The sequence below is a fragment of the Polistes dominula genome, unplaced genomic scaffold (assembly GCF_049000335.1).
Source record: "Polistes dominula isolate Pdom_NZ unplaced genomic scaffold, Pdom_raw_medaka contig_32, whole genome shotgun sequence".
Taxonomy (NCBI): Eukaryota; Metazoa; Arthropoda; class Insecta; order Hymenoptera; family Vespidae; genus Polistes; species Polistes dominula.
Window position 1 is genome coordinate 26,871 of NW_028300880.1, and position 22,374 is coordinate 49,244.

Genomic DNA, 22,374 nt, shown 5'->3' on the forward strand with positions numbered 1-22,374 from the left:
CACTTTTTTTCCACGTTTCGAGTGGCAATTAAAAAGGAAAGAGGAACAGGAAGAGGAAACTACATTGAAAACGAATGATCTCCTTAAACGTCGTACGAGAAATTTAAACGCCAAAATGATCTTTATTATTTCGAACTCGGTGATTACTTGAACATTCTTACGTTCTCTTCTTTTTTCTTTCTAATTAGAACGTTGAATCGTAGAACGTACATAAATATACTTATATACACACATACATACGCGTGCACGCATCCACAGACACACACACAAACACACACAAACACACACGCGCACACATACATCCATTCATTGTACAATACATAAGAAGATATACATACGAATTAATCATCCTTTCTCGTGTGCGTTGTAACTCTCTACATATTACGTACTAGATACATCTATGCAATAATGAATTAAAATAAGAGGAGGAATTTATCAATCGTCAGCTATCTAAAGCTATCTAAACAATAGATATTTATTGTCCGAGAAAAAGTGAAGACTTTTCTCACTTAATGGTGGAACGTGGAAATACTAGAAGTGAATGCTAATCGTGACACATTAGAATGAATCTAGGATTGATTTAGAAACACAGACATAGATTTAAATAATCTCGTTAAGTCAAGTTAATGCATTATTTTAGATGCATTAGTAAATAAAGATTAGGAAGGAAACACCTTTATCGGTCTTTTTCATTTACTAATTGAAATCAAATTTGTCTATGTACATATTAAACCTTAATTTCTCCATCTAGAGTAGAAATTTCTAACTCTTTTATTATTATCAAATGAATCTTATGTTATTAATGTTAATTTAATACAAAAATATGGCAGAAGCTACAAACTGACAAGCGGGAATGGAAGATTCGTACCCAACGCAACGTTTAAATCGCATAGGAAATAGTCTAGCTAGTACTTCTTGGGACAGGAAGCAGACGAAATGACAAAACGGTTCGCGTGACGCAAAACGCTCTCTCTCCATCTCTCTCTCTCTCTCTCTCTCTCTCTCTCTCTTTTTCTGACAAGGTTCGTCGCTTCTAGCGCGCGGAGGCTTATAATTTTAAACTTTCACGAAAAAACAAAAATACAACATAACAATGAGAGATCGTTTGCGTTGGAGTTTGCGTTTGCATTTGCGTTGAGTTACGTTGCGTTGCGTTACGCTGCATACGATTCCGTGTGAATCTTTATACGTGTTTCTTTCTTTTCTTTTCTTCTTACTTCGTAATTAATGGAGATTTAACGCTATGCTATTTGGAAAGCCCATCTTGGGTGTCAGACAATAAAATTTTGGTCATACGTACGAACGTCAAAAAATTAATACATACATATATATACATACTACATATTACTAACGGCAAACTATCGAAAGCCATTAATTATAATCATTTCATCACAATTAATATGCTTATCTATCTCGTTGCGTACGATCGTCTCTAAATAGTGGTAAGGAAAAACGTAAAAATAAGCGTGGAAGCGAATAACATACATATATATGTACGTATATGAAATAACTAGAAGGGTGTAAGGAAGAGAAAGAATAGATAGGAAAAAAGGATGATCAACGAAGCTCCAGAAATTTTCTTTTCAAAAAGCATCGATTGAATTATAAACATATGTATCTATGTGTATATTGAAAAAGATAACATTTATCGATCGTGATAAGACGATCGCACGACGAAAGAGAATTCTTTTCCATTTGTAATTTTATTGTTGTTAAAATGTATTACTTTTATTTGCACTTAAATTTTGTCAAAGTTATTGTCTATTATAGTAATAATAATAATAATAATAATAATAATAACAATCAAATTCAGCTACATATATATATATATATATATATATATATATGTTCTTATTGTTAGATAAACACTTGCGCAATCTGCTTTTCCGACAATAGCATAAGAGTATCTTAATTATAATATTATCATCCCCTATAACTAATCTTATTACTATCATTATCATTATTATTATTATTATTATTATTATTGAATATTTTAATTATTATCGTGCGACAATATCATTAGCTTCGTTTTCTTCGTTTTCTTCGTTTTCTTCATTTCTCTTTTGTTTGTTTCACATATATATTCTTCTATTTTCCATTATATTTGATTACTCTTATCGTATATTAGATGTGAATCAACTCGAATCATGTATATGTAGGTACTTATGTTTATGTAAAGCTAATTATTATAAAGCGTTATCTACCAAGTGTACCGATTAAAGTATAGGGCAGAAAAATAAAAATTAATGAATTAACGTGGATTTATGTATATTACAATGATACTTATACAAATGAAACATATATATATCTCTTTTGAATTTATTGGAATTTAATGGAATTTAATGGAATTTAATGGAAATGCTTTCCTACTTGTCGGGCTTACGATAAAGCTCGAAAAGCATACAATTATAACAAAACGATTGTTTGCAAAATTGTTTGCAGATTGTTAGCGAGCTCTGCATCGGTACACTCTGCATTTTTAATATATAGTATATAATAAGTTTAAGTATATTGTCACGTTAAATTATTATCATCGTCATCATTTTGACTATCATTTCTCATATCTATATATTTATTTGTATGCATATATTGATGCATCAGTATTATTGTACGAACAGCATTAGAACTTATCCTAGATATTTCGTATAATAATTCTTATAATCAATTTCACATTATAGAATGAAGTCATTATATTTTTTCCCAAATCCTAATCCCCATTACTATCATCCCATATTTCATCAAAGATGAAACCGCGTGTTAACTTTAGGCCGGTTACTACTCCAATGTATAATGGTGAATATTACATATAGTACACGAATTATTCTTAACGAAATAATGTTACTGGAATTTGTCTTGCCACAATTACGATCTACATATTTGCGATTACAGAACAAATTTGTTAAGACGAAACAATAGCAGCGAATCGTTTTCGGAAGAAAAACGTATCGCATTGTCAACTGATATTTGATACATAACAATTTCTTTCGAATTCTTTCGAATAACATTTCGAAAGATAAAAATAAAGGATATTTAGCATTTTATTATTGAATATTATTGAATATTATTGAATATTATTGAATATTATTGTCAGATAGAAGACGACATAATCGTGACTTCTATTGTAATATTATCAGCACAGTCTCTCTATCATCGAAAAAAGGTTCATATCCAAGCAAGATATGCGTATATACATATATGTTTGTGTATATATGTATACCTATATAAGTGTATATCTAACGCACGAATGTACATGTAGAATAATTTGATATATAGTTATCAAACGTACGTATGTATAACAATAAATAGAAATATTTCATTAAAATCATTCAATCGTTGTCGAAAAATAACGTATATTGGATAAAATTAAATCGACAACTTAATTAACACTTAAGGATTTTAGAGATCCATAAAAGAAACGAATCGAGTAGTCGTAACCGCTTTTTCGCTTTTTTCCGATACCCCGGTATTGTCATAGGTAGCAATAACAAATATCTCACAATAAATCCTAATCTACTCTCAAAGTGTTATTCTGTTCATTAACATGTGTAAAGTATTACTAGGAAATTCGTCATTATTGTCGACACATTGCAAATCTCTCATACAGATATCAATTATAATATCGACTAAATAATCGGATAGATATCAAACATATTCTACATTTGCTTTTTTTCTCCCTCCCTGGAAAGACAGAGAGAGAGAGAGAGAGAGAGAGAGAGAGAGAGAAAAAGAGAGAAATTTTCCGTTATATAAATATATAACTACATGTATGTTTGTTTCTACCACATTTGACTTTTAACTAAATGAGATTAAAAACAAATTATATATCTTTCTAATCTCTACGAAGAAAAACATTTGAAAGTGAGTAAGCGTATAAAACAGCACATACGTATTAGAACAAAATTCTAACGAAAATGAAAAATCCCAGTTATGCAACGTTTGTCATAAATTAATTAATTAAATTTTAATTAACACGAGTATTACCTTTGTCCACTCTTACGTATGTATGTATGTATGCATGTATGTATGTTTGTATGTATGCATGTATGAATGTATATATTGCCCCTATTTCAAGTATAATTACAATTGTTACCTACAATTGTTAACGATGCCTATTAGTCTCTATAAACTCGCTCGTTTATACTCGTTTTTTTTTTGGTTTCTAAATACGACTTATGAACAATAATAATAATAATAATAATAATAACAATAATTAATAACAATGCATATACGTGTATATATTATGTGTTTGTGTGTTTTGCGTATGTATGTGTATATACGAATTTATCAATTCATTAGATTTACACGTATATCGATATTTATATAGACAACTGTCATCTTAAAAAGGTCTCGCATAAATTGACTAATTTTTTTAGATTTTCGAGCAACGAAAAGGAGGCTGTTCGATATTTTATACACCTCCCGCTTTTCCTTATTATCAACACACATGTATTTCTATGTATATATGTATATGTATATGTATATGTATATAGTGAATTATTACGATTCGCCCCGCGAAACGATGCAAATAGATGATAGATATTTTTTCTTTACTCACATAATCTGGTACTTATTCTTATTCTTTCCTAACTTGTGATCAAATACGATCTTAACAATGCTGGGAATACGTATATACGTCAAGTATGCGTGTAAGTATATATATACACGTATCTTTATAATACACTTGCAGTAAATTCGGAAGGTGATGTAAGAATTGCAACATGAATTATCTGAAAATGTTGTTAAATAAAATGATTAAATGAAAAATCAAACTTTTGTTTCTCTTGTGAGAGAATGAACGTTACATTGAAATTACACGAGAAATTCATTACAGGTACTTAGGAAACACCCTGCGTATATATGTATGTACATTTATAGTTACGATCTCGTGTATATCTATATACGTGGAAGGGATCATGTGTATATATATATATATATAATAGAAATACATCTAAACCATGTATAATAATGTAACATACTTTTCTTAATTTCACAATGAAACTTTATCAGTTTACTTTCAATTTACTTTCATCGTTTCACTTTGTTACTTTTTATTTCTTCTTTGTTAATCTGAATTAAATAGTACTTTGATTTTACGTTTATTCTTACTATAATATTACACTATTACTTTCAATAATATTATCACTTCCTTGTGGATATACTTTCATTCGAACTTTGTGATACACGCGTTGAACTTTCCTCGCGTGATTATAGACGAGAAGATTCTTTTATTGTAATTTATCCATATCGATGAAATGATGATGAATCTTTCTCTAATTTATTGCTATAATTCTACCATCACGAGACGACGATTTTCATTCGTCGATTTATAAAGAGAGATAGAGATAGAGATAGAGATAGAGAAAAAAATGAATAATCCCTAAAGGTTTCAACGATTGCGTCTCATTTTTTTCTTTTTTCTTTTTTTTTGGGGGGAAATTTCGCCGAATTAGAAATATCTATGTATTTTGTCATTGAATCAATGAAACACTAATGCATACATACCTAAGGGTATGTTTTCTAATAATTATTGTCGTAAAATCAGCTTATTGTCGGCAAAAAGATTCTTATTGTCTTTGCTTTGATCTCAAAGCGTTTGCCTATATGTAGATAATATTAATAGTTATACCAACGAAAAGAGATTTGTCTTTCTCTTTTCTTACTTTATTTTTATCATTAACGATTTCTTATCCGTTAAACTCTTCGCAAAATATCTTCCTAAGCTAAATAAAGTTTCAATAATATTGTCTTCCACGAGCATTTACTTAAATAAATGATCTTTTTTTTTGCATTCGCAATAGCGAAATACTTATAAGAAGTTTCGTTTTGATTATAAAATGGTAAAATTTGAATCCATTCGCACTCAAAGACTTCTTTTTTTTTTTTTTTTTTAAAGAGCATCGCCTATTATCGCATATATCCTATTTCTTTAGGTATACCAACCATCATTTGTTGATAATTAAAAAAATAATATTAGTTACAGTCATTCTCATCTAGCATAAGACTCGCGTTTGCATTTATGAAAGAATTGCAGTAGATATAAAGTTGAAATCAGTAGAATAAACTTTAAATTTGGGAGTGGCTAAATTATAAATTGTTTTGTCGCTCAACTCAAACCATTCTCCCCCATTGTTTCCTATTTCTTTTGCCGTAATCGCGAAATGACAAATCACGCGAATAAATCTTTCAATTCCATTGATTCTGAGTAACGTCGTGCGCGTAATCATCTCTAGCCGGTGGCTGGACCAAAGTCGTGTTTAGATCAGTGGCAAAAGGATTCGTTGAGTGGAAGGGATTGTTACTATTTGTCTCCGTCGATCCGTAACTTATAACAGGTGTCTTCTCTTGTTGTTGGCCGTACGTATGATCGGCAGTAATCGACGATTGAGAATAATCGTTCCAATCATCGGTAATGGCTGGGGGGTTAGTGCCATTTCCGAGGGACGGTTGTTTCTGAATTTATAATGTATATAATGCACACACATTCAAGTTTGATAATTGAAAATTCAGCATAATATTAATATAAAATAATGAAAAACTCACAATAAATTCTGACTGCATTGTTGCCGGCGGCGGTGGTATAGGTGGTTTTGTCTGATTAAGTTCATTCATAGGATTCCAAGTTTTCTGTTCTTCGAGCGTAGAATCGGCCCATGGTTGCAATTCTCCGGAACAAAATATGGCATAAAAGATAACGCCAAAAAAGTGAACGCAGGCGGCAATGATAAAGACATTTCTCCACTCTTCGGCAGCCTGAAACGTTTATTTCTAAAATGAATGAAGCGAAAATTCTTTCACATGGACCAAAATTCGAACTCGAATCTTCCCGGATTTAATTTGAAATCGTGCTGCTTGACCCCACATATCAATGGGACATATCAAGTTTTTAGAAGTGATAAAAAATAATCTTTTCTTTAGAATGGTGCTGATTTGAAAATATTTGAATAAATAATATTATATAATAAATGATCCCCTACTCCTAATACCTAATACTCTACAAAGATGTTTTTTTTTTTTTTTTTTTTTTTTTTTACTAACCTTATTTTTCGTAATGTTATCGACGAAAAATGGTACCAGAAGGCCAGCTATCGTCCCGATACCATTAGACATGCCCATCAAAATGCTCGCGTATTTCGGTGCGATATCTAAATGGTTAACGTTGAAGCCCGAAATGGCAAAACCACTGCAGGCGACACCAAAAATAAGAGCAAAGTTTGCCGCTGTGCCATTCTTGTGCATGGTTGCATTTGCGACAACTAAAAAAAATATCGCCTCCATGCCGAATCCACCGCAATTAAAGAGTTTTCTGACGTTCGTCGTCGACATGATGCCACGTCTACGAAGATAATCCGCCAATAGACCTCCGCACGGAACGATAAACGTCATCATCAAGTGCGGAATCGAACCGACCATGCCAGTCTGATGAAAAAATATATCTTACGTTAGTAGTATGTTCGTTCATTCACAAGTGAGTGAGCTTTATAATTATATTAGCCAAGACTCTTGAAATAAAAGCGAACGAGTTAATATAGAAAATCGTTAACTTTGAGAAGAGAGAAAAGCGTTAATAATAACTCGTAGGTACTTCGACGAGCGGGATATTGAAGGCCTCGTGTATGAAGCGGGCTTGAAAAAGGACCAAGAGATAAAAGTTCCAGGATCGGCAAAAGTTAGCGACGATGATTGCATGAACCGGCATCGATGTGAAAAATTTTTTCCATGGTGTCGTGGAAAAAGTAGGTATTGGTGCTACAGTTTGTCCTTGACCTAACGAATCCTCGATGTATCGAAGCTCTTTCGCAGAAATCGAAGGATGCTTCGATGGTTTCTCAAAAGCCAACCAAAGCCAAAAACAGTACCAAATTAAACCGGCGATACCTAAAATGTGAACATTTTTTTTTTTTTTTTTCGTTTTTCTTATAGTCTAGAAATGTAGAAAAAAAAAAAAAAAAAAAATAAGCAAAAATATACCATAAAAGTAAAATGACGCAGTCCAGCCGAACCAATGACTCAATAAACCGGAAAGCGGCATTCCTATCACCATCGCTGCGTACGATCCACAAAATGCTAAGGTAGCCAATCGTGATCTTTCGAGCGGTGGCGCCCAGAATTTCCAAATACCATGGCAGGCTGGATACGTAACGCCCTGAATAAAATCAAAATCAAAATCAAAATCAAATCCTAATATCTAATAAGCACCTAATAAGTATCTAATTAATAATAATGCATATATAAATGTAATCGTACCTCGACGAAACCTTTCAAAGCTTGGACGATCATATCGACGATCGGATCGACCTTGAGAGCACCAGGCACGAGAAGATTCAAGAAGGAAGATATCGCGATAGCTATACCAAATATCCTATTGGCAGGGTAGAGAGACGCTAGAAATCCACCCGGTACTTGTGTTATGAGATAACCCCAAAAGAAGGACGAGTCCATGGCACTTTCCGTTGCGACAGTCCAATTAAATTTGATCTGTTCACCTTCCTCGGTCGTATTTTTCATTACCAATTTTGCCATTCCCATGTTACACCTCATACCAAAGGAAATAACGAATCCTGAAATCGAGAATAGAGTTTTTCTTCGTCAGTTTACTCTGTCGTGCGAAAAAATGAATGAGTAATTCACCTAAACAAGCCAATACGGCAATGGTGTATCTCTTGGACAGACAGGGGCATTCCGGTTTGCAATAAGTATCGATATGTCGTAATGGTGGTCTTGCTGGTTCTGGGAGAGAATCGAAAGACGCTTGTCTGCTGTATCCCCGCTCATCCTCGAAACCTCTGTTGTCTTTACTTGCCTCTGGAGGCATCTCGAATTCCTCATAGCCGGCATTGCTCCTTCTAAATCTATATCTATTATGTTTTTTATTATTTCGGATAAATACTTATATCTTTTTTCAATTTTCAATGCAATCGAAGAGCATCGAAGACAATCATTTATTTGACATTACCCAGAAAGTTTCTCCGACGCTTTAGACTTGAAGGAATCGAAAGCCACAAGACCCGCGGCCGCGAATCCAGACATTTTCCAATTATTGGGATTGCTACAGGACTACTTGCAGTCGTTGCGTTGTTATATTTGCCACTCCCTACATTGGGTCAAGTCACATCATTAATTATTTAGTCTGTGACAGACTAAAAATCTTAACAAATCCTTGCAAGATTCTCTTCTGTTTATTTTTCTTCCCTTAGAATTTTACAAATATTAGGTATATATTGCCGCGTATTACATGTAGGTATCTGTCGAATAAAGAAGAAACAGAATATTTGACAAAATAAAAAGACGACTGTTTTATAATTACTCGAAGAGCAAACAGATCGGAGAGGGGACTTTAAACGATTATATCCTTTTAAATCTCCCATATACGTATAGCCCTATGTGCGACTGTGTACGCACATTTATATATATATATATATATTATAGAGAAAGATATAAGGGAGGAAAAGTACGGCAGTGTAGGGGTGTTTATTTGGAGTGGCAGTCTCTCCATTCCTAATCCCCGAACTCTCGGGGGAATCTCTATCTTGAAGGGACCGAAGAAAATAGAGAAAGTGAGAGAGAGATAGAGAGAGAGAGAGAGGAATAGAAAACAGCCCTACCCTACGTTTCTCGTATTTCTCACTTAAACTCTTAGAATTCCGTTTGTTCTATTTTCATGCGATCGCTATGTTTTTAAATCATTTCAAATACGAATATCAATGAATATCAGTAATATGCATGAGAAATGAATATTACTTGTAATATCGATTGCCACGTGATAAATTACGTAAAGGGTTGGTTGCTCGCGCGCGTTCTAAATCGATCCATACTTTTTTCAAATCGAGCCCACCTAGTTCTGCTTTTAACAAAAGGGGAAAACAAAAGAGAGAGGGGCCTAAAAAAGAAAAAAGTCACGTGACTAAATGATCGAGAAATGATCAAGAAATGATCTTGGAAACAAAGGTATCAAGATTAGAAGGGTGCGCCAAGATGAAGAGATAAAAAATCAAATAACAGACAAGGAATGCGAAAAAATGACAGTCGGATATTAAAACGGCACGTGACGAACAAAAGGCACTAAATGCACAGCACGTGTTAACGAATTAGGGTGGAACGACGTTGATGTAAAACGCTGACTCAACTCTTAAATGGACACTAAGCATCCTCCATGTCGATAACTACTTCATCGAGTCTTTTCTTCTCTCTTTGAAATCGAATGAGATTTTCATCAAAAAGACTACCTATTCTACCAATGGAAGAATATGATTCGATCATTGGTATTAATTGCATCTATTTCAAGTTTATCTAATTTTTGCTTCTGAACATTGTCTTGTTCGAACACCGCAATCTCGATTTATAAAAAACTTCAATTCTAGCTGCCAAATCATTCAATTTTTTTTTAACAAAATCACTAAAAGAAACACGTCACCAGAGATATCACCACCGATCATAACTCCACTCGACGACACTTGTCGTTAACACACTATCGTCAATTTGTATTATGTCATCTCTGTTAGATAATAGAAAATAAAGCACAAAAATGTAATTGCAAAAAAAAGAAAAAAGTATAAGGGAACTCACCAATAATGAAAAGTAGATACGGGCGCGAGTAGAGACCAGGATGATGCGGGGTACGCGACGGAGAACGTCGTCGACGTTGCCTAACTTTACCACCAACACCACCACCACCACCTCCACCACCACCACCACCACCTTTGCCGCCGTCGACGCCGTCGTCGTCGACCTCGTCCTCGTCGTCGTCCTCACCACCACCGTTGTCCTCACCACCACCGTCGTCGTCGTCGTCGTCGTCGTCGTCGTCGTCGCCGTCCTCGAGGAGTAGCTTAAAACAGTGCATCTCGATGAGGTCGGCCGTTTCCATTGGATGCCAAGGTAGACGCATCGATATCACTGGCCAATCGGCTTTATCCAGCTACCCCACTCGTGGCCACATCAGGCGGAGCTTCTTCCATTCCATATCTCTCAACCACCCCCACATTGGCATGGGAAAACCGTTTGCAACAACAAAACAGCACGCGCAAACAACCATAGTAACGGTATTAACGACGTTCAACGATCGTGCCTTGGATCAAACTCCGATTGAACTGTATTTTTTCCTTACCTTTATATTCGATATTAACAAGGGGTATTATTATTTTTCAAAGACTTCAACTTGTTCCTCTTGTACGTTGTTAAAAGATCATTCGTTTCCGATCGAAATGATCCGAGTGATTATGCAAAAGATAAAGAAAGTATTAATCTATTGCTCCTCGTTATCGTAATCGAAAACTTCATAACTAACACATACAATGCCGATTTTTCTAACAAAGTCCTTTAAACGCAAAAAATATTCTTTTCTAATTTGTCTTTATTGTTGTACTCTTACCTACTACTCATTATTTTCATATGGTTCATTTTAATGTAATAATATTTGAAGGAAATAAGGTCGAAAAGAAAGAAAGAAAAAATGAATTTTGGCGGGTCGAATCCATCGCTAGACGTTAGACGGCGACTCGCATTGTTACAAACAGAGGGTAAAGCGGCCGTGGCGTGGGCACCCTCTCCACGGTTGCCAGGAAATATCGATCTGCTCCAGAGGCTGCCTGTTATTCTCTGAATGGTAGCTCTGTCATTCTTTATCTTCGCAGTGGCAGTCTCCTCTATGACCCGAATAACTCGAATTTCACTATCGTCTCATCGTCGTTTTAAGATCCTTCTCGCGAATCACGCCGCGACAGATCTCCCCTTTTATCATTGCCCATTAGACAATATTTAATGTTCTTGCAAAGTGCTACATATTGCTCCAACTTTGATCGAAAATCTAGGCTGAGATCGTTCATTGATTTATCCTCATTTCTCGTAATACTCGATAGATTAACCATCGCTCTCCTTACTTCTTTCGATTTTCTTCTAGGGTATTCACCGTTGTTGTTTTTCATTTCAAATAAGCATCGGGAACGAGATTTAGATCTCCTAATCGATCCCTGCCGAGCACTAATAGGTAGATAATTATTCTTACATTCTTTAGAGCATCGATTGCAAGAATCGTAAGGAAAATAATTATCGCGATAAGTTAGACCATTGAAATCGTTTGCCTTTCCCCTTCCCACTCCCACTCCCACTCGCACTCCTTTCTTTTCCTCCTTGTATTCTCGTTTTTCATAAAAAAAGTTCTTCTCGTCGAACAATCTTTTATCAATAGTTTCGCGTTGGTTATGACCTTTCCGCATGAATCTCCGTAAATTTAAACGAACGACTTTTTTCAATCTGCGAATGGACCTTATGCCACTAAGATAAAAGGATTCGCAAAAATTCTGTAAAATCGAATTAGAGTCTCGAAGACGAACGTTATTTTGTTGCATTCGATTATAAGAATGTGTCCAAGTATCGCAGGTGCAAACACTAGAGCAAGGTTTTTTATATTTTCCGTCTTCTTCGAATCGTTTCTCACGATCAATTGGTAAAATTAAACGCCTTGAATCTTCTTTCGAAAATATTTCAATCTTCATTTTTCTCGAAGATTCGTCATTAGGGAATATTTGAAAGCCGATGTTAACGGTGGGAACAATTGAATTTGCACTCGAATTCGACAAGGATACATCACAGTTCGTATAATTGTTTTTTCCCGACGTCGGACATGGGACTTGATAATCTTTCTTTTTTTGAAATATCGAGCAAGGAAACACCCATCATCGCGGATGCAATTGTTGATGCTTTCCGTGCTTCTTCAAGCTTTTCTTCGTTTATCAAGATAACATTAGATGCAGCATCCTCGTCATTTTGTCTTTCCACAGAAAATAAAGAAGAAGCTTTGGAACAGCAAGAACACTTTGAGTCGCAATCAAAGTTTACTTCTTCTTTAGACAAGATTTTCCTAGTCGTTGAACTACTATCCATGTTGTTAACGATTTCTTCATTTTCTCCGGTTTCTAAGTTGCAATAACTTTGACTGCAAACGTCTTCGATTATCTTCGAAAGCTGGCTCATCTGCTCTTTTCTTACATCCTTTGTCGAATTTAAAATGTTATCATTGTTTTTGAAAATATTACACGATGAACAACAGTTTTTCTCCTCGAAAATACTCAAATCCTCGTTAATCCGCGGTGATTGGACGTACGGAGTTTCACTAGAAGAAAGGCAAGAACACTCTTCGGTGGTACGATCGAATAAAATTTCTTCGAGCGAAATTTTTTCTGCTCGACAGGACAAACACCTCGATGACAAATTATCGCTTATTCGATCGATATTTTTTATCAACAATTGCTTTCTTCTTTCTTCAAGAAGATTTTTACGCTCACGCATCTGCTTCCTCTGACAAATCGTTACTCGGACTCGACGGTTGTTAAAGAATACACAGGGTCTCGTCTCCTGACTTCTTTTAATAGTCAATTTGAAATTGACGTAATCTTTAAGAATGTCTAAAATCAAACATAGTTCCAGGATATTGCTTTTGTTAAATATTTTTCGATTGACGGTGTTTAGGCAAAAGCAAACATTCAAGAGACACGATTCATGAAAGATCGGATCGACCCTGAAAATTTCCCTTAAATCAACCTTAAAAGGCAAAGATAATCGAGATCGTCGTCTTCTTATATTTGACTTTAATGAGACGATACGAGGGCGACGGCAACGACGACGGCAACGACGACGGCAACGACGACGGCAACGACGACAGCAACGACGACGGCAACGACGACAGCAACGACGACAGCAACGACGACGATTCAACGTGGAGCAACATTTAGGCAAAGAAGCTACTCCTAAGCTGGCCTCTTTGGAATCTCTACAAGATTCGGCCGACCATATTCCATTATATTCGTTTTCCTCGAAGGGTTTTAGCAAGTTGGAAGAATTTTTCAATCGACACGATACAAAGATGTTTTGTGAATTCTTTCGAGTCTGCAACGACGATTCAATACTTACGGTTCGATCGATTTTTTCGTTGCTAGGAGAATCATAAGTAGCTGCTCTTTTACAAATACATCCTTGCCGCGAATGGTTGGATACTACCGATGCTATCATACTTCCTAAAATTATTTCTATCATGAAATCGCGACAAAGATCTTCTCTACTTTTTCCCACTTGTTTTCTTCTCATTTTTCCTCTACTTCTTTTTTCTAATAGACTGTCAATGAGGGATGAACTTTAGTTAAATTTTCATTGAATCAAAATGATCATTATATTAATTACTTACACGCTATCCTTCTCGCAGAAGGACTTTCTCCTCGATAAGTTAAAATTACTAAAGACGTTCGAATCGAAACCCAAAGCGTCCAATTCGCGACATATCTTGATCAATCTATTGTTCAATATTATCGAATTGAGGAAGAAGCCGAACAGTCTATCGTTGAATAGATATTTAATCGTGTACTCGATGATCCCCTGCATCGCATTGCATTAATCTCTCATTATTTGACGCGAATCGTTCCCATAGGATATATATTTAGAAAACGTGCTAGTTTAAACATTTCTTCGGCCATGAAAATCACCTCCTTCCTCGGTAAATTAGGAAATACGAAATCTACGAATACATCGAATTCCTTAGGATTGTCTTGACAAAGTTTGATCACGTTTTGATAAAGTCATTGCAAATCTTTAATGCATAAGATGACGCCACGGATGACGCCACGGATGACGCCACAGATAACGCCACGGATAACGCCACGGATAACGCCACGGATAACGCAAATAAGCAATAGATTTAACGTACTATGATGTGTTTCAAAGTTCGCATCGTTACCGTTATTACAAAATAAACAATTTCAATCGATAGCTTAATATCGATTAAGAATATGTAAATTAATTTGATCTATCTTCTTTGCACGAACGAACAAAGATGTGATATTTATATACACATAATACCATGATATTTCAAGGGTTTATTAAACACATGGTGTGAGTATAATAAACTAGTTTCGGTTGAACCACCTGACTTTGTTAACTCGGTGACTTGCAGTGCCAGCAAAATTCAGGGTCCACCGAATATGCTAATGTGTTTTACGTTAAGTGCTCTGACGCATTGGCGCGAGACCCTTCATCTAGTGGAATTCCGATAGGGGAGAGAAATAGAGAGGGAGAGGGAGAGGGAGAGGGAGAGGGAGAGGGAAAAAGAGGGATACCAAAGAAGGACAAATAAACGAGATGAGAATTGGAAACTCTTGAAAATATGGTATGGGAGATATGGTTGTACGCAGAAAATAAAAAGATAACGGAAAGAAGCCAAATAGAATCGAGCAAAGGATGGAAGAAAATAGACAGACAGATAGAAAGCTAATATTTCCGGAATTTTTCTAAGAGACAACTATATCCATACATATATACATATATTATACTTTATTCGCATAGTCTCTCGACACGCGGATCAATACTTGTGTGACGCCGCGACAGAGCGTAATAACTGCTGCACGCTGACTGACATCATTAAACGATACATGTGTAACATAGATAGAAACGATACATGTATCATATAGATTTATTAGTAACGTTACCCCTGGCGTAACTCCTGGCGATGACTCTTTATCTTATGCAGCTTAATAAGATTGTAATTAGCTTTAATCATTGTCAATAATCGCGGCTGAAATTTCTCATCGAGCTTTGCTTTTTATCGAGAGATTCATTTGATAAAAGGGAAAGAGAAATATCAAAGGACCCTTCCGTTCTCATTACGGTCGATATATATATATATCTAAATGTTCTTTAAACGTCTATTAAGCGTTGCTCCCACGTTTATGAGCTTGAAAATACAATTCTTCTAATTAATTATAATTCCTACTGTGTATAAAATATTATCAAATCTCTCTTCCTTTTTCTCCTGTTCTATATTTTTCCAAGATCTTAGTTATTAAAAAGTTATCGATATAAACGAGCAAAGCTGGAAATAATAAAGACATTTCAATATTATTGCAAGCGTGCAAAGTCGTTTATTGCATACTCGTTTTATAATTACTTGAATTGGTAACAAAATATCTGCTCGTAATTTGGCTTTACGAATGTGGGTTGACTAAAACATGATAACGGAGCAGTGCGTGGGAGTTGGAAGATTCCCTTTTTATGATGCTCCCGTAAAATCAAAAGGATCAATACTTTGATACTGGGCAAGACCACTAAGGGCGCTCTATTCTCGAGAATGTCGTGAGTGTGGTTGACGTGAAAACTGGCAGCCATCAGGGAAAATATCTATCTCGTCAAGGACCTCTTCGTTCGCTCTCTTTATCTACTTGGACCAACCACCGATCGCATCCTGGTAATGAAAAGAACTTTTACCTTCTTTTCTCACAGACCTACGCGCGTAGACAAGTTTAAAGATCTTAAATATGGCGTGTAATAATAAATCGTCAATAAATATCGATTAATTAATGTTTCATACTAATCATATACCATTTTTTCCATTACAGCTTCATTTGTTAGAACTATATTAGAGTATAATTCCCTCTTCTCTCTCTCTCTCTCTCTCTCTCTCTCTCTCTCTCTGACTCTCTCGCTATGCCGCACTGTTTTCTACTTCTCTCGATAGCGGTTGCTACCCAGGCGGCGCAATATTTATCACCTACAATTCAGGTAATATTAATCTTGATTATTATATAATATATTGACTACCACTAACGAGTTAATCGATTTGAATTAATCAATCTATCGATTTTTAGGACGACCGTCTCTGGGATACGAGTCTCCAAGTTGTCTTAGACAGTTTAAACAAATTGAATGACGTGGTTGATTCCTACGTTGATTACGTAGATAATTTTCGATTACCTGATGATTTTGATAAGGCCAAAGAGATACCAATAGATCTACCGGCTGATTACGAAGCTGATACATTTAATCCTAATCCAAGTATTCGCGATCAAGAATACCTGCAACATAGTACTCTTTGGAGTCATCAGCACGCCAATGATTATTACAGAGGTAACGATAGACACAGGATACAGGCTGCTGGTATAAAAGGTGGAAAAGATGAAAAAACTGAAAATGCATTACCTGCATATTGCACACCACCGAATCCTTGCCCAATAGGATACACTAGTGAGTGATCCTTTTTCATTTTCTTATCAAATTTCTTTAAGACGTCCACCCCCGTTAAAATAAGCTACCTGAGAAAATAATTAGGTGGCTTGTTTTACACGCTGACATGATGGTTTTACATGTTGTTTATAAATTAACTTGAAAAAACCTATACTTGATCTCAATCAGGTGAGAACAACTGTCTTACCGAGTTTGAGAATACGGCGACGTTTAGTCGTCATTATCAAAGCTTACAAGATTGCATGTGCGATACCGAACACATGGCAGATTGTCCATCTAATTCTAATGGGCTTCCTGGTATGCGTATTTCCAATTCCGATTTTGCTCAAATCGTCGAAGAATTTCGGGTAAGTCCACGAATGTCTCCAATTCGATGTTCTTCCTTATTCATGATTTTATTTTTAGGAAGAGAATCCTTTCTTCCAAGGAGAAAAATTACCAATAGCTGCCAAGAAAGGTATAAATGTGGTTTACTAAAAACCCAATAAAATATATGAAAATATTATTTATCGAGTATCTACATTCAAATTGAATAACTCTATGTACTACGCTCGATGGAAAAATATTATATATACGTATTAAATTAAAAAAACTATAATATATACTTATGTCGAAAAGAGAGAAAGGGGGGGGAGAGAGAGAGAGAAAGTTATGCGATTAAGTTATTGATTTGATCTGCATAGATTATTACAATTTTGTTTTAAATATATGTGTGCATTAAAACGACCACATGAAAAAATACTATTATCAAATCGAACAATTTATCGATGTACAAAATGTGTAAAGTATATATATATATTGATATATGTATGTATGCATAAATAGGGTGTTGTATTGGGTCGAAGGGTTTTACATGTAAAAAAAAAAGAAACATTTTTTCGTTTCAGACGATTCGTTCTATAAATTTTATTATCACATTTATCATTAAGCTTTATTTTAAATTCCATAAAAAAACGAATATAATCTGACTAGATACAAGATATCTCGCACATCGCACCGCTGTAAAATGTCCATTATTTATAATTATTCATTATTATCAATAATCAAAAGTACAATATTTCAATTAATTGTTTATTATACTGCTCATTTGCTTCTATCAAGATCGTAAAAAAAAAGCAAGAAGATACACGCGCCAAGCATGCAGCACACACACACCCACACGCACGCACGCACGCACGCAAACATATATACATACTAAATATTTAACCACTTGCTCTAAAAAGACGTGCCACGCAGAGCTTTTGTTTCAAGACTGTGAGGCGTTTATCAGAAAAAAGAAAATAACGTGTAGCGCACGGCACCGCAACGCAACGCAACCGTAAAGTTTATTCGTAGCGCAAGTGATTAAGTAATACTTTTAATTAATGAAGTTTCGCATTTATGTGTAAGTGTGTGTTGATCAATTATGAAAAATATTATTTTAAAAAGATACAAAAAAATATCATGACTATGATATAGTCTTGTTACTTTCTAAAACTTTTTAATATTGGATAAATATTAATCAATGCATATTGTAATTCGGATCGATCCTTTGCACCTGCAATATAAAGTATGTTGATATTGACGGTTAAATGAATAAAAAGATAATCTTTTAAATCTTATATTATATTATGTTATTATAATTTAACATTGGTAAATCTTGCAAATCTTACCAGTTAATACGATCTTTCCATTGACAAATATAAGTAAAACCATCCTTGGCGAAACCATCCTATATATTAAACCTGAATATATCTCTGGTTCATAACTAGAAAACTGAAAATGCGAATGGTTTAATTCTTCTAGTTTAATTGGAAATTTAAGATCACACGTTGCAACTATATTTTGTATCTTGAAATTATAAAATTTGACCTATAATGAAAAAAGGAAAAAAAAAGGTATATAATAAGTATATAATAAGAATATAATTAAAATGTAATTCACAGTGAAAGAAAGTGCGCGCGTACAAAAAGACAGTGCTTGTTAACAATGTCTTACCGGAAAGCCCAATTTTTGTAAAATTCTAGCAAACTTTCTTGCTGCTAAACAAGAATCTGCTTCGCTTCTAGCTCCAGTACAGACTAATTTTCCAGAACGAAAAATTAAGGCTGTTGTTGTGGGATTTTTGATTCTCATAACTAATCCTGTGAATCTTGCTGGATTATATTCTGAATTTCTAGTCCTTGTATTAATATACGTAAGATTTAGTTCTGTACCTAAATTAACTGTAGAAACGACATTTCTACAAAATAGAACAAGAATAAGTAATCATCATAATGAATAAAAATACTTTAACGAATACTCTAACAAAGAAACATACTGTACACAAGCTTCTGGAATTTCTTTAATACTATTGGGGACATTAGGTACCATTGGGTTCATGGTAGTCGATGGATTAACATTTTGAGACGTACTAGGACGTGGCACGGTAGTCTGTAATCAACTTAATCTCTACAAATCATTCTTTAGACAGAAAGAACAGCTATAGCAATAGATTTGTATGTTATAGCCTACCGATAATGGTGGAGCCATACATGTATCTTCTGCTGTAATATTTTTCATAGGAGTATTCAATAGTTGTTTTAACTCATTATCGTCTTGCTCGGAAGCAGCCATTATTCTTTACTTATTACAAACTAAACAAATTAAAAACTTTTAATTAAAGGCACTTCTTCGGACACGTGGCTGGCTGGCTGGCTGGCTGGCTGGCTGGCTGGTTGGTTGGTTGGTTCGTTGGTTAATCTTAACTGTTAGGTCTGCAGTTGTTCCTGAAGCTCACTTCAGTAGTAATCGATGGGTGGCGCCACTTCCTGGCTCATCGAACATAATAGGGACCAGATTATATTTTAATTTTAAAGAAATTCTATTGAATTGAAAGAGAATTTTGATAAACCGCAATTACTAGTCATTTTTACAAAAATATCAATCTACTAATTTGACCGTATTATACATAGTACACAGTTTCCAACAACAAAATATTCGATGCACGTGCGTAGCAGTAATATTTTTATCGATCAGCTGATTCGAGAAGCGGTAAATTTAAAAATACATACATACATGTGTACGTTGTTTAATATTTCTGATTATTATAACAAAATTACAAATATTATCTACATGTATATATTTCTCTCTTTACTCATTTTCTCTTGAAGACTATTCGTTATAAACAAAACCATGTATCAGACTTTGATAGAAAAATATATACCAAGCTTTGTGATGACAATTTGTTGCCGTTGACAACGCGTGACGTTTCATTAGGGTTATAGAGTTTTATGTTTAGAGTAAATGAAAATAACACGTATAACACGTATAACACGTATGTCTTCTAAATGAATGCAATTTGAAATCTCGTTGCGAAAGAAAACAACAAAAAATTACGATGAGTTCAATATTTGGTGGCGAGAGTGGTGACAATAATGTGAACGTTATTATTTTTGATGCGTCAAAGAATGGTAGAAAATTAAATGAGGAATTCAAGATACTACAAAGAAAGTTAAAACCGAAATGGAAATTTATCGAGTAATTAATATTTATCGACAATTTTGTCCTTACAAATGCGTGTTTCTCTTTCCAATTGTAATGTAATTTCTTGTAGAAACAACGATACCATCACCGAAGAATCACTGGCAAGTGGCAAGGTATTGGTACTTCCAGGGCCAAAAAATAAATTTACTGAAATAGAAATGAACACTATTCGGAATTTCGTCAACGCTGGTGGTAAAGTTTTGGTGATGTTAGGTGAAGGTGGCGAAAACAAATCAAACACGAATATTAATTTTTTAATAGAAGAATTTGGAGTAATGGTGAACAATGGTAGAAAATGACATTAGGTCGATGCACCTTCGTTTTTCATTATAAATATGTAACAAATTATTAATCATATTAACGTTTCAGACAGTGTACTACGTATGAGCTATAATCAAATGTTACATCCGAAAGAGTGTCTTGTTTCTCAAGGCTTGTCGAACAAATCAACATTTTTGAAGAACCACAACGAATATTCGTAAGATTATATTCAATAAAAAAAAAAAAAAATAAAAAAAAAACTAAGCAAACGACATTTATTATCATTTATTCTATATGGTTTAATCAATCAGAAATATCAATTTCCTATATCCATACGGTGCAACATTGAACGTGGTGCGACCATCAATGGTCGCTTTGTCGAGCGGCTCGATTGCTATTCCAATGAATAGACCTATATGCGCTTATTATTCTGGTAAAAATGAATCTGGTAAATTGGTCGTTTTGGGCTCAGCTAGGATGTTTACAGATGCCTACATCGAAAAGGAGAAAAATAGTGTTTTGCAAGAAATGATTTTTGATTTCTTTGATTCAAACGATACCACTGAGAAGGATTTTCAGCCGGATGATGTCGATGTAAGTCTAGAGAAAAATATTACTTAAAAAGGAAAATAGATTTTAAATCTAGTTGATACAATTATATTTCAGTTTTGGGAATACAATTTCGTACCAGATATAACACAACAAGCAGATAATCCAAAAGTTTGTACACAAGATCTTGACAATATCGACATTCCGCGAGAATATATGAAATTGTTTAAGCATCACTTTTACTCAATTAATTTGAATATGGTGCCAGCTGCTATAAATGCATATGAAACTTTGGGAATAAAACATAAACCATTGAGCTTAATACCACCTAATTTTGAGGCACCTCTGCCACCCACCCAAGCATCGGTAAGAATTTTTATATTTAATAGAAAATAATCAAATTGACGAATTTGTTGAAAATAATAATTCTCATGAAATATGGTATTTTTTCCGAGGTCTTTCCACCAAGCTTTCAAGAATTACCACCACCAGCATTGGAATTATTTGACTTGGATGAAGCATTTAGCTCTGACTTATTAAAATTATCTCAATTGACAAATAAATATATGTCGACGAAGGATTTATCAAATGACGTTGAATTAGATCATTATATTAGAGAATTTGGAAGTATATTAAGGATAAGTAATTCAGATACTCATACTGCCAATGAAGTATTGAATCATGTTTTCCAAAAAATTTGTAGCTATAAAACCATACAAGATAGAAATGAATATTCTTAAAGAAAGTACGAATAAAAAAGCAAAAATTAGTTGCATGTAATATAGAAGGATTTTCTTGATACGTACCGCATCTACATTTATATTAGATTTCTAGATACTACATTTAGATACATACATAAGTATATCGAATAACAATCGAAACAATGAAGGTATTCGATGCTGCCGGCTTTTGTCTTGTCAACTACACAATGCATATGCATATCTGCTGCCCTGCTTGCTGCTGCTGCTGCTGCTGTGTATCATATGTGTATCTTTCAGGCAATTTGTTGTTACGCAATTTTGTCCCAAACAAATGAAAGATTGGCTGTTGCTTTTTGAC

The 22,374-nt window shown here is 34.5% G+C and overlaps 5 protein-coding genes across 6 annotated transcripts; 2 read left to right on the forward strand and 3 right to left on the reverse strand.

Annotated features, from left to right (window-relative positions):
- Positions 1-102: 102 nt before the first annotated feature.
- VGlut (Vesicular glutamate transporter) lies at positions 103-10,696 on the reverse strand. 2 transcript variants are annotated; one of them, XM_015327394.2, is made up of 9 exons: positions 10,564-10,696; positions 8,954-9,091; positions 8,629-8,849; positions 8,245-8,558; positions 7,969-8,143; positions 7,583-7,875; positions 7,036-7,416; positions 6,541-6,750; positions 103-6,450 (listed from the first exon to the last, which is right to left on the reverse strand). In XM_015327394.2, the coding sequence occupies exons 2-9, from the start codon at positions 9,025-9,027 to the stop codon at positions 6,184-6,186; spliced, it is 1,935 nt and encodes a 644-aa protein (XP_015182880.1). In that variant the 5' UTR covers positions 9,028-9,091; positions 10,564-10,696; the 3' UTR covers positions 103-6,183. The 2 variants fall into 2 exon arrangements, with proteins under 2 accessions (XP_015182880.1, XP_015182879.1); XM_015327393.2 differs by having other exon boundaries at positions 8,629-8,855.
- Positions 10,697-10,706: 10 nt separating this feature from the next.
- LOC149033536 (uncharacterized) lies at positions 10,707-14,376 on the reverse strand (the record flags this gene model as incomplete). The annotated part of the gene is given in 3 exon segments (XM_089175594.1): positions 10,707-12,581; positions 12,583-14,107; positions 14,177-14,376. Coding segments are annotated over 3 exon segments (2,619 nt in total), but the record flags the coding sequence as incomplete, so codon positions are not given.
- A 1,688-nt stretch (positions 14,377-16,064) lies between these two features.
- On the forward strand, positions 16,065-18,602 carry 7B2 (Secretogranin_V domain-containing protein 7B2). Its single transcript, XM_015327406.2, has 5 exons — positions 16,065-16,225; positions 16,377-16,539; positions 16,626-17,001; positions 17,170-17,348; positions 17,407-18,602. The coding sequence occupies exons 2-5, from the start codon at positions 16,465-16,467 to the stop codon at positions 17,476-17,478; spliced, it is 702 nt and encodes a 233-aa protein (XP_015182892.1). The 5' UTR covers positions 16,065-16,225; positions 16,377-16,464; the 3' UTR covers positions 17,479-18,602.
- Trf (TATA-box binding protein-related factor) lies at positions 18,395-19,739 on the reverse strand. The gene is made up of 5 exons (XM_015327405.2): positions 19,495-19,739; positions 19,301-19,413; positions 18,979-19,222; positions 18,654-18,852; positions 18,395-18,538 (listed from the first exon to the last, which is right to left on the reverse strand). Exons 1-5 carry the CDS (start codon positions 19,594-19,596, stop codon positions 18,465-18,467), a joined length of 732 nt encoding a protein of 243 aa, XP_015182891.1. The 5' UTR covers positions 19,597-19,739; the 3' UTR covers positions 18,395-18,464.
- A 468-nt stretch (positions 19,740-20,207) lies between these two features.
- IFT52 (intraflagellar transport 52) lies at positions 20,208-22,095 on the forward strand. The gene is made up of 6 exons (XM_015327400.2): positions 20,208-20,499; positions 20,576-20,793; positions 20,875-20,983; positions 21,078-21,360; positions 21,433-21,681; positions 21,771-22,095. Exons 1-6 carry the CDS (start codon positions 20,360-20,362, stop codon positions 22,053-22,055), a joined length of 1,284 nt encoding a protein of 427 aa, XP_015182886.1. The 5' UTR covers positions 20,208-20,359; the 3' UTR covers positions 22,056-22,095.
- The last annotated feature ends 279 nt before the right edge of the window (positions 22,096-22,374 follow it).

Excerpts from the sequence above, each read along its gene's own strand:
- VGlut (XM_015327393.2), bottom strand. The coding sequence starts at position 9,027 with ATGTCTGGATTCGCGGCCGCGGGTCTTGTGGCTTTCGATTCCTTCAAG. Across the intron at positions 7,876-7,968 it reads TGCGTCATTTTACTTTTATG|GTATCGCCGGTTTAATTTGG; the intron begins GTATATTTTTGC and ends TTCACATTTTAG. Across the intron at positions 6,751-7,035 it reads ATAACATTACGAAAAATAAG|GCTGCCGAAGAGTGGAGAAA; the intron begins GTTAGTAAAAAA and ends TAAACGTTTCAG.
- 7B2 (XM_015327406.2), top strand. The coding sequence starts at position 16,465 with ATGCCGCACTGTTTTCTACTTCTCTCGATAGCGGTTGCTACCCAGGCG. Across the intron at positions 16,540-16,625 it reads ATTTATCACCTACAATTCAG|GACGACCGTCTCTGGGATAC; the intron begins GTAATATTAATC and ends ATCGATTTTTAG. Across the intron at positions 17,349-17,406 it reads AAATCGTCGAAGAATTTCGG|GAAGAGAATCCTTTCTTCCA; the intron begins GTAAGTCCACGA and ends TTTTATTTTTAG.
- Trf (XM_015327405.2), bottom strand. The coding sequence starts at position 19,596 with ATGGCTGCTTCCGAGCAAGACGATAATGAGTTAAAACAACTATTGAAT. Across the intron at positions 19,414-19,494 it reads GTATGGCTCCACCATTATCG|ACTACCGTGCCACGTCCTAG; the intron begins GTAGGCTATAAC and ends AGTTGATTACAG. Across the intron at positions 18,853-18,978 it reads TACAAAAATTGGGCTTTCCG|GTCAAATTTTATAATTTCAA; the intron begins GTAAGACATTGT and ends TTTTCATTATAG.
- IFT52 (XM_015327400.2), top strand. The coding sequence starts at position 20,360 with ATGAGTTCAATATTTGGTGGCGAGAGTGGTGACAATAATGTGAACGTT. Across the intron at positions 20,794-20,874 it reads TGGAGTAATGGTGAACAATG|ACAGTGTACTACGTATGAGC; the intron begins GTAGAAAATGAC and ends TTAACGTTTCAG. Across the intron at positions 21,682-21,770 it reads TGCCACCCACCCAAGCATCG|GTCTTTCCACCAAGCTTTCA; the intron begins GTAAGAATTTTT and ends ATTTTTTCCGAG.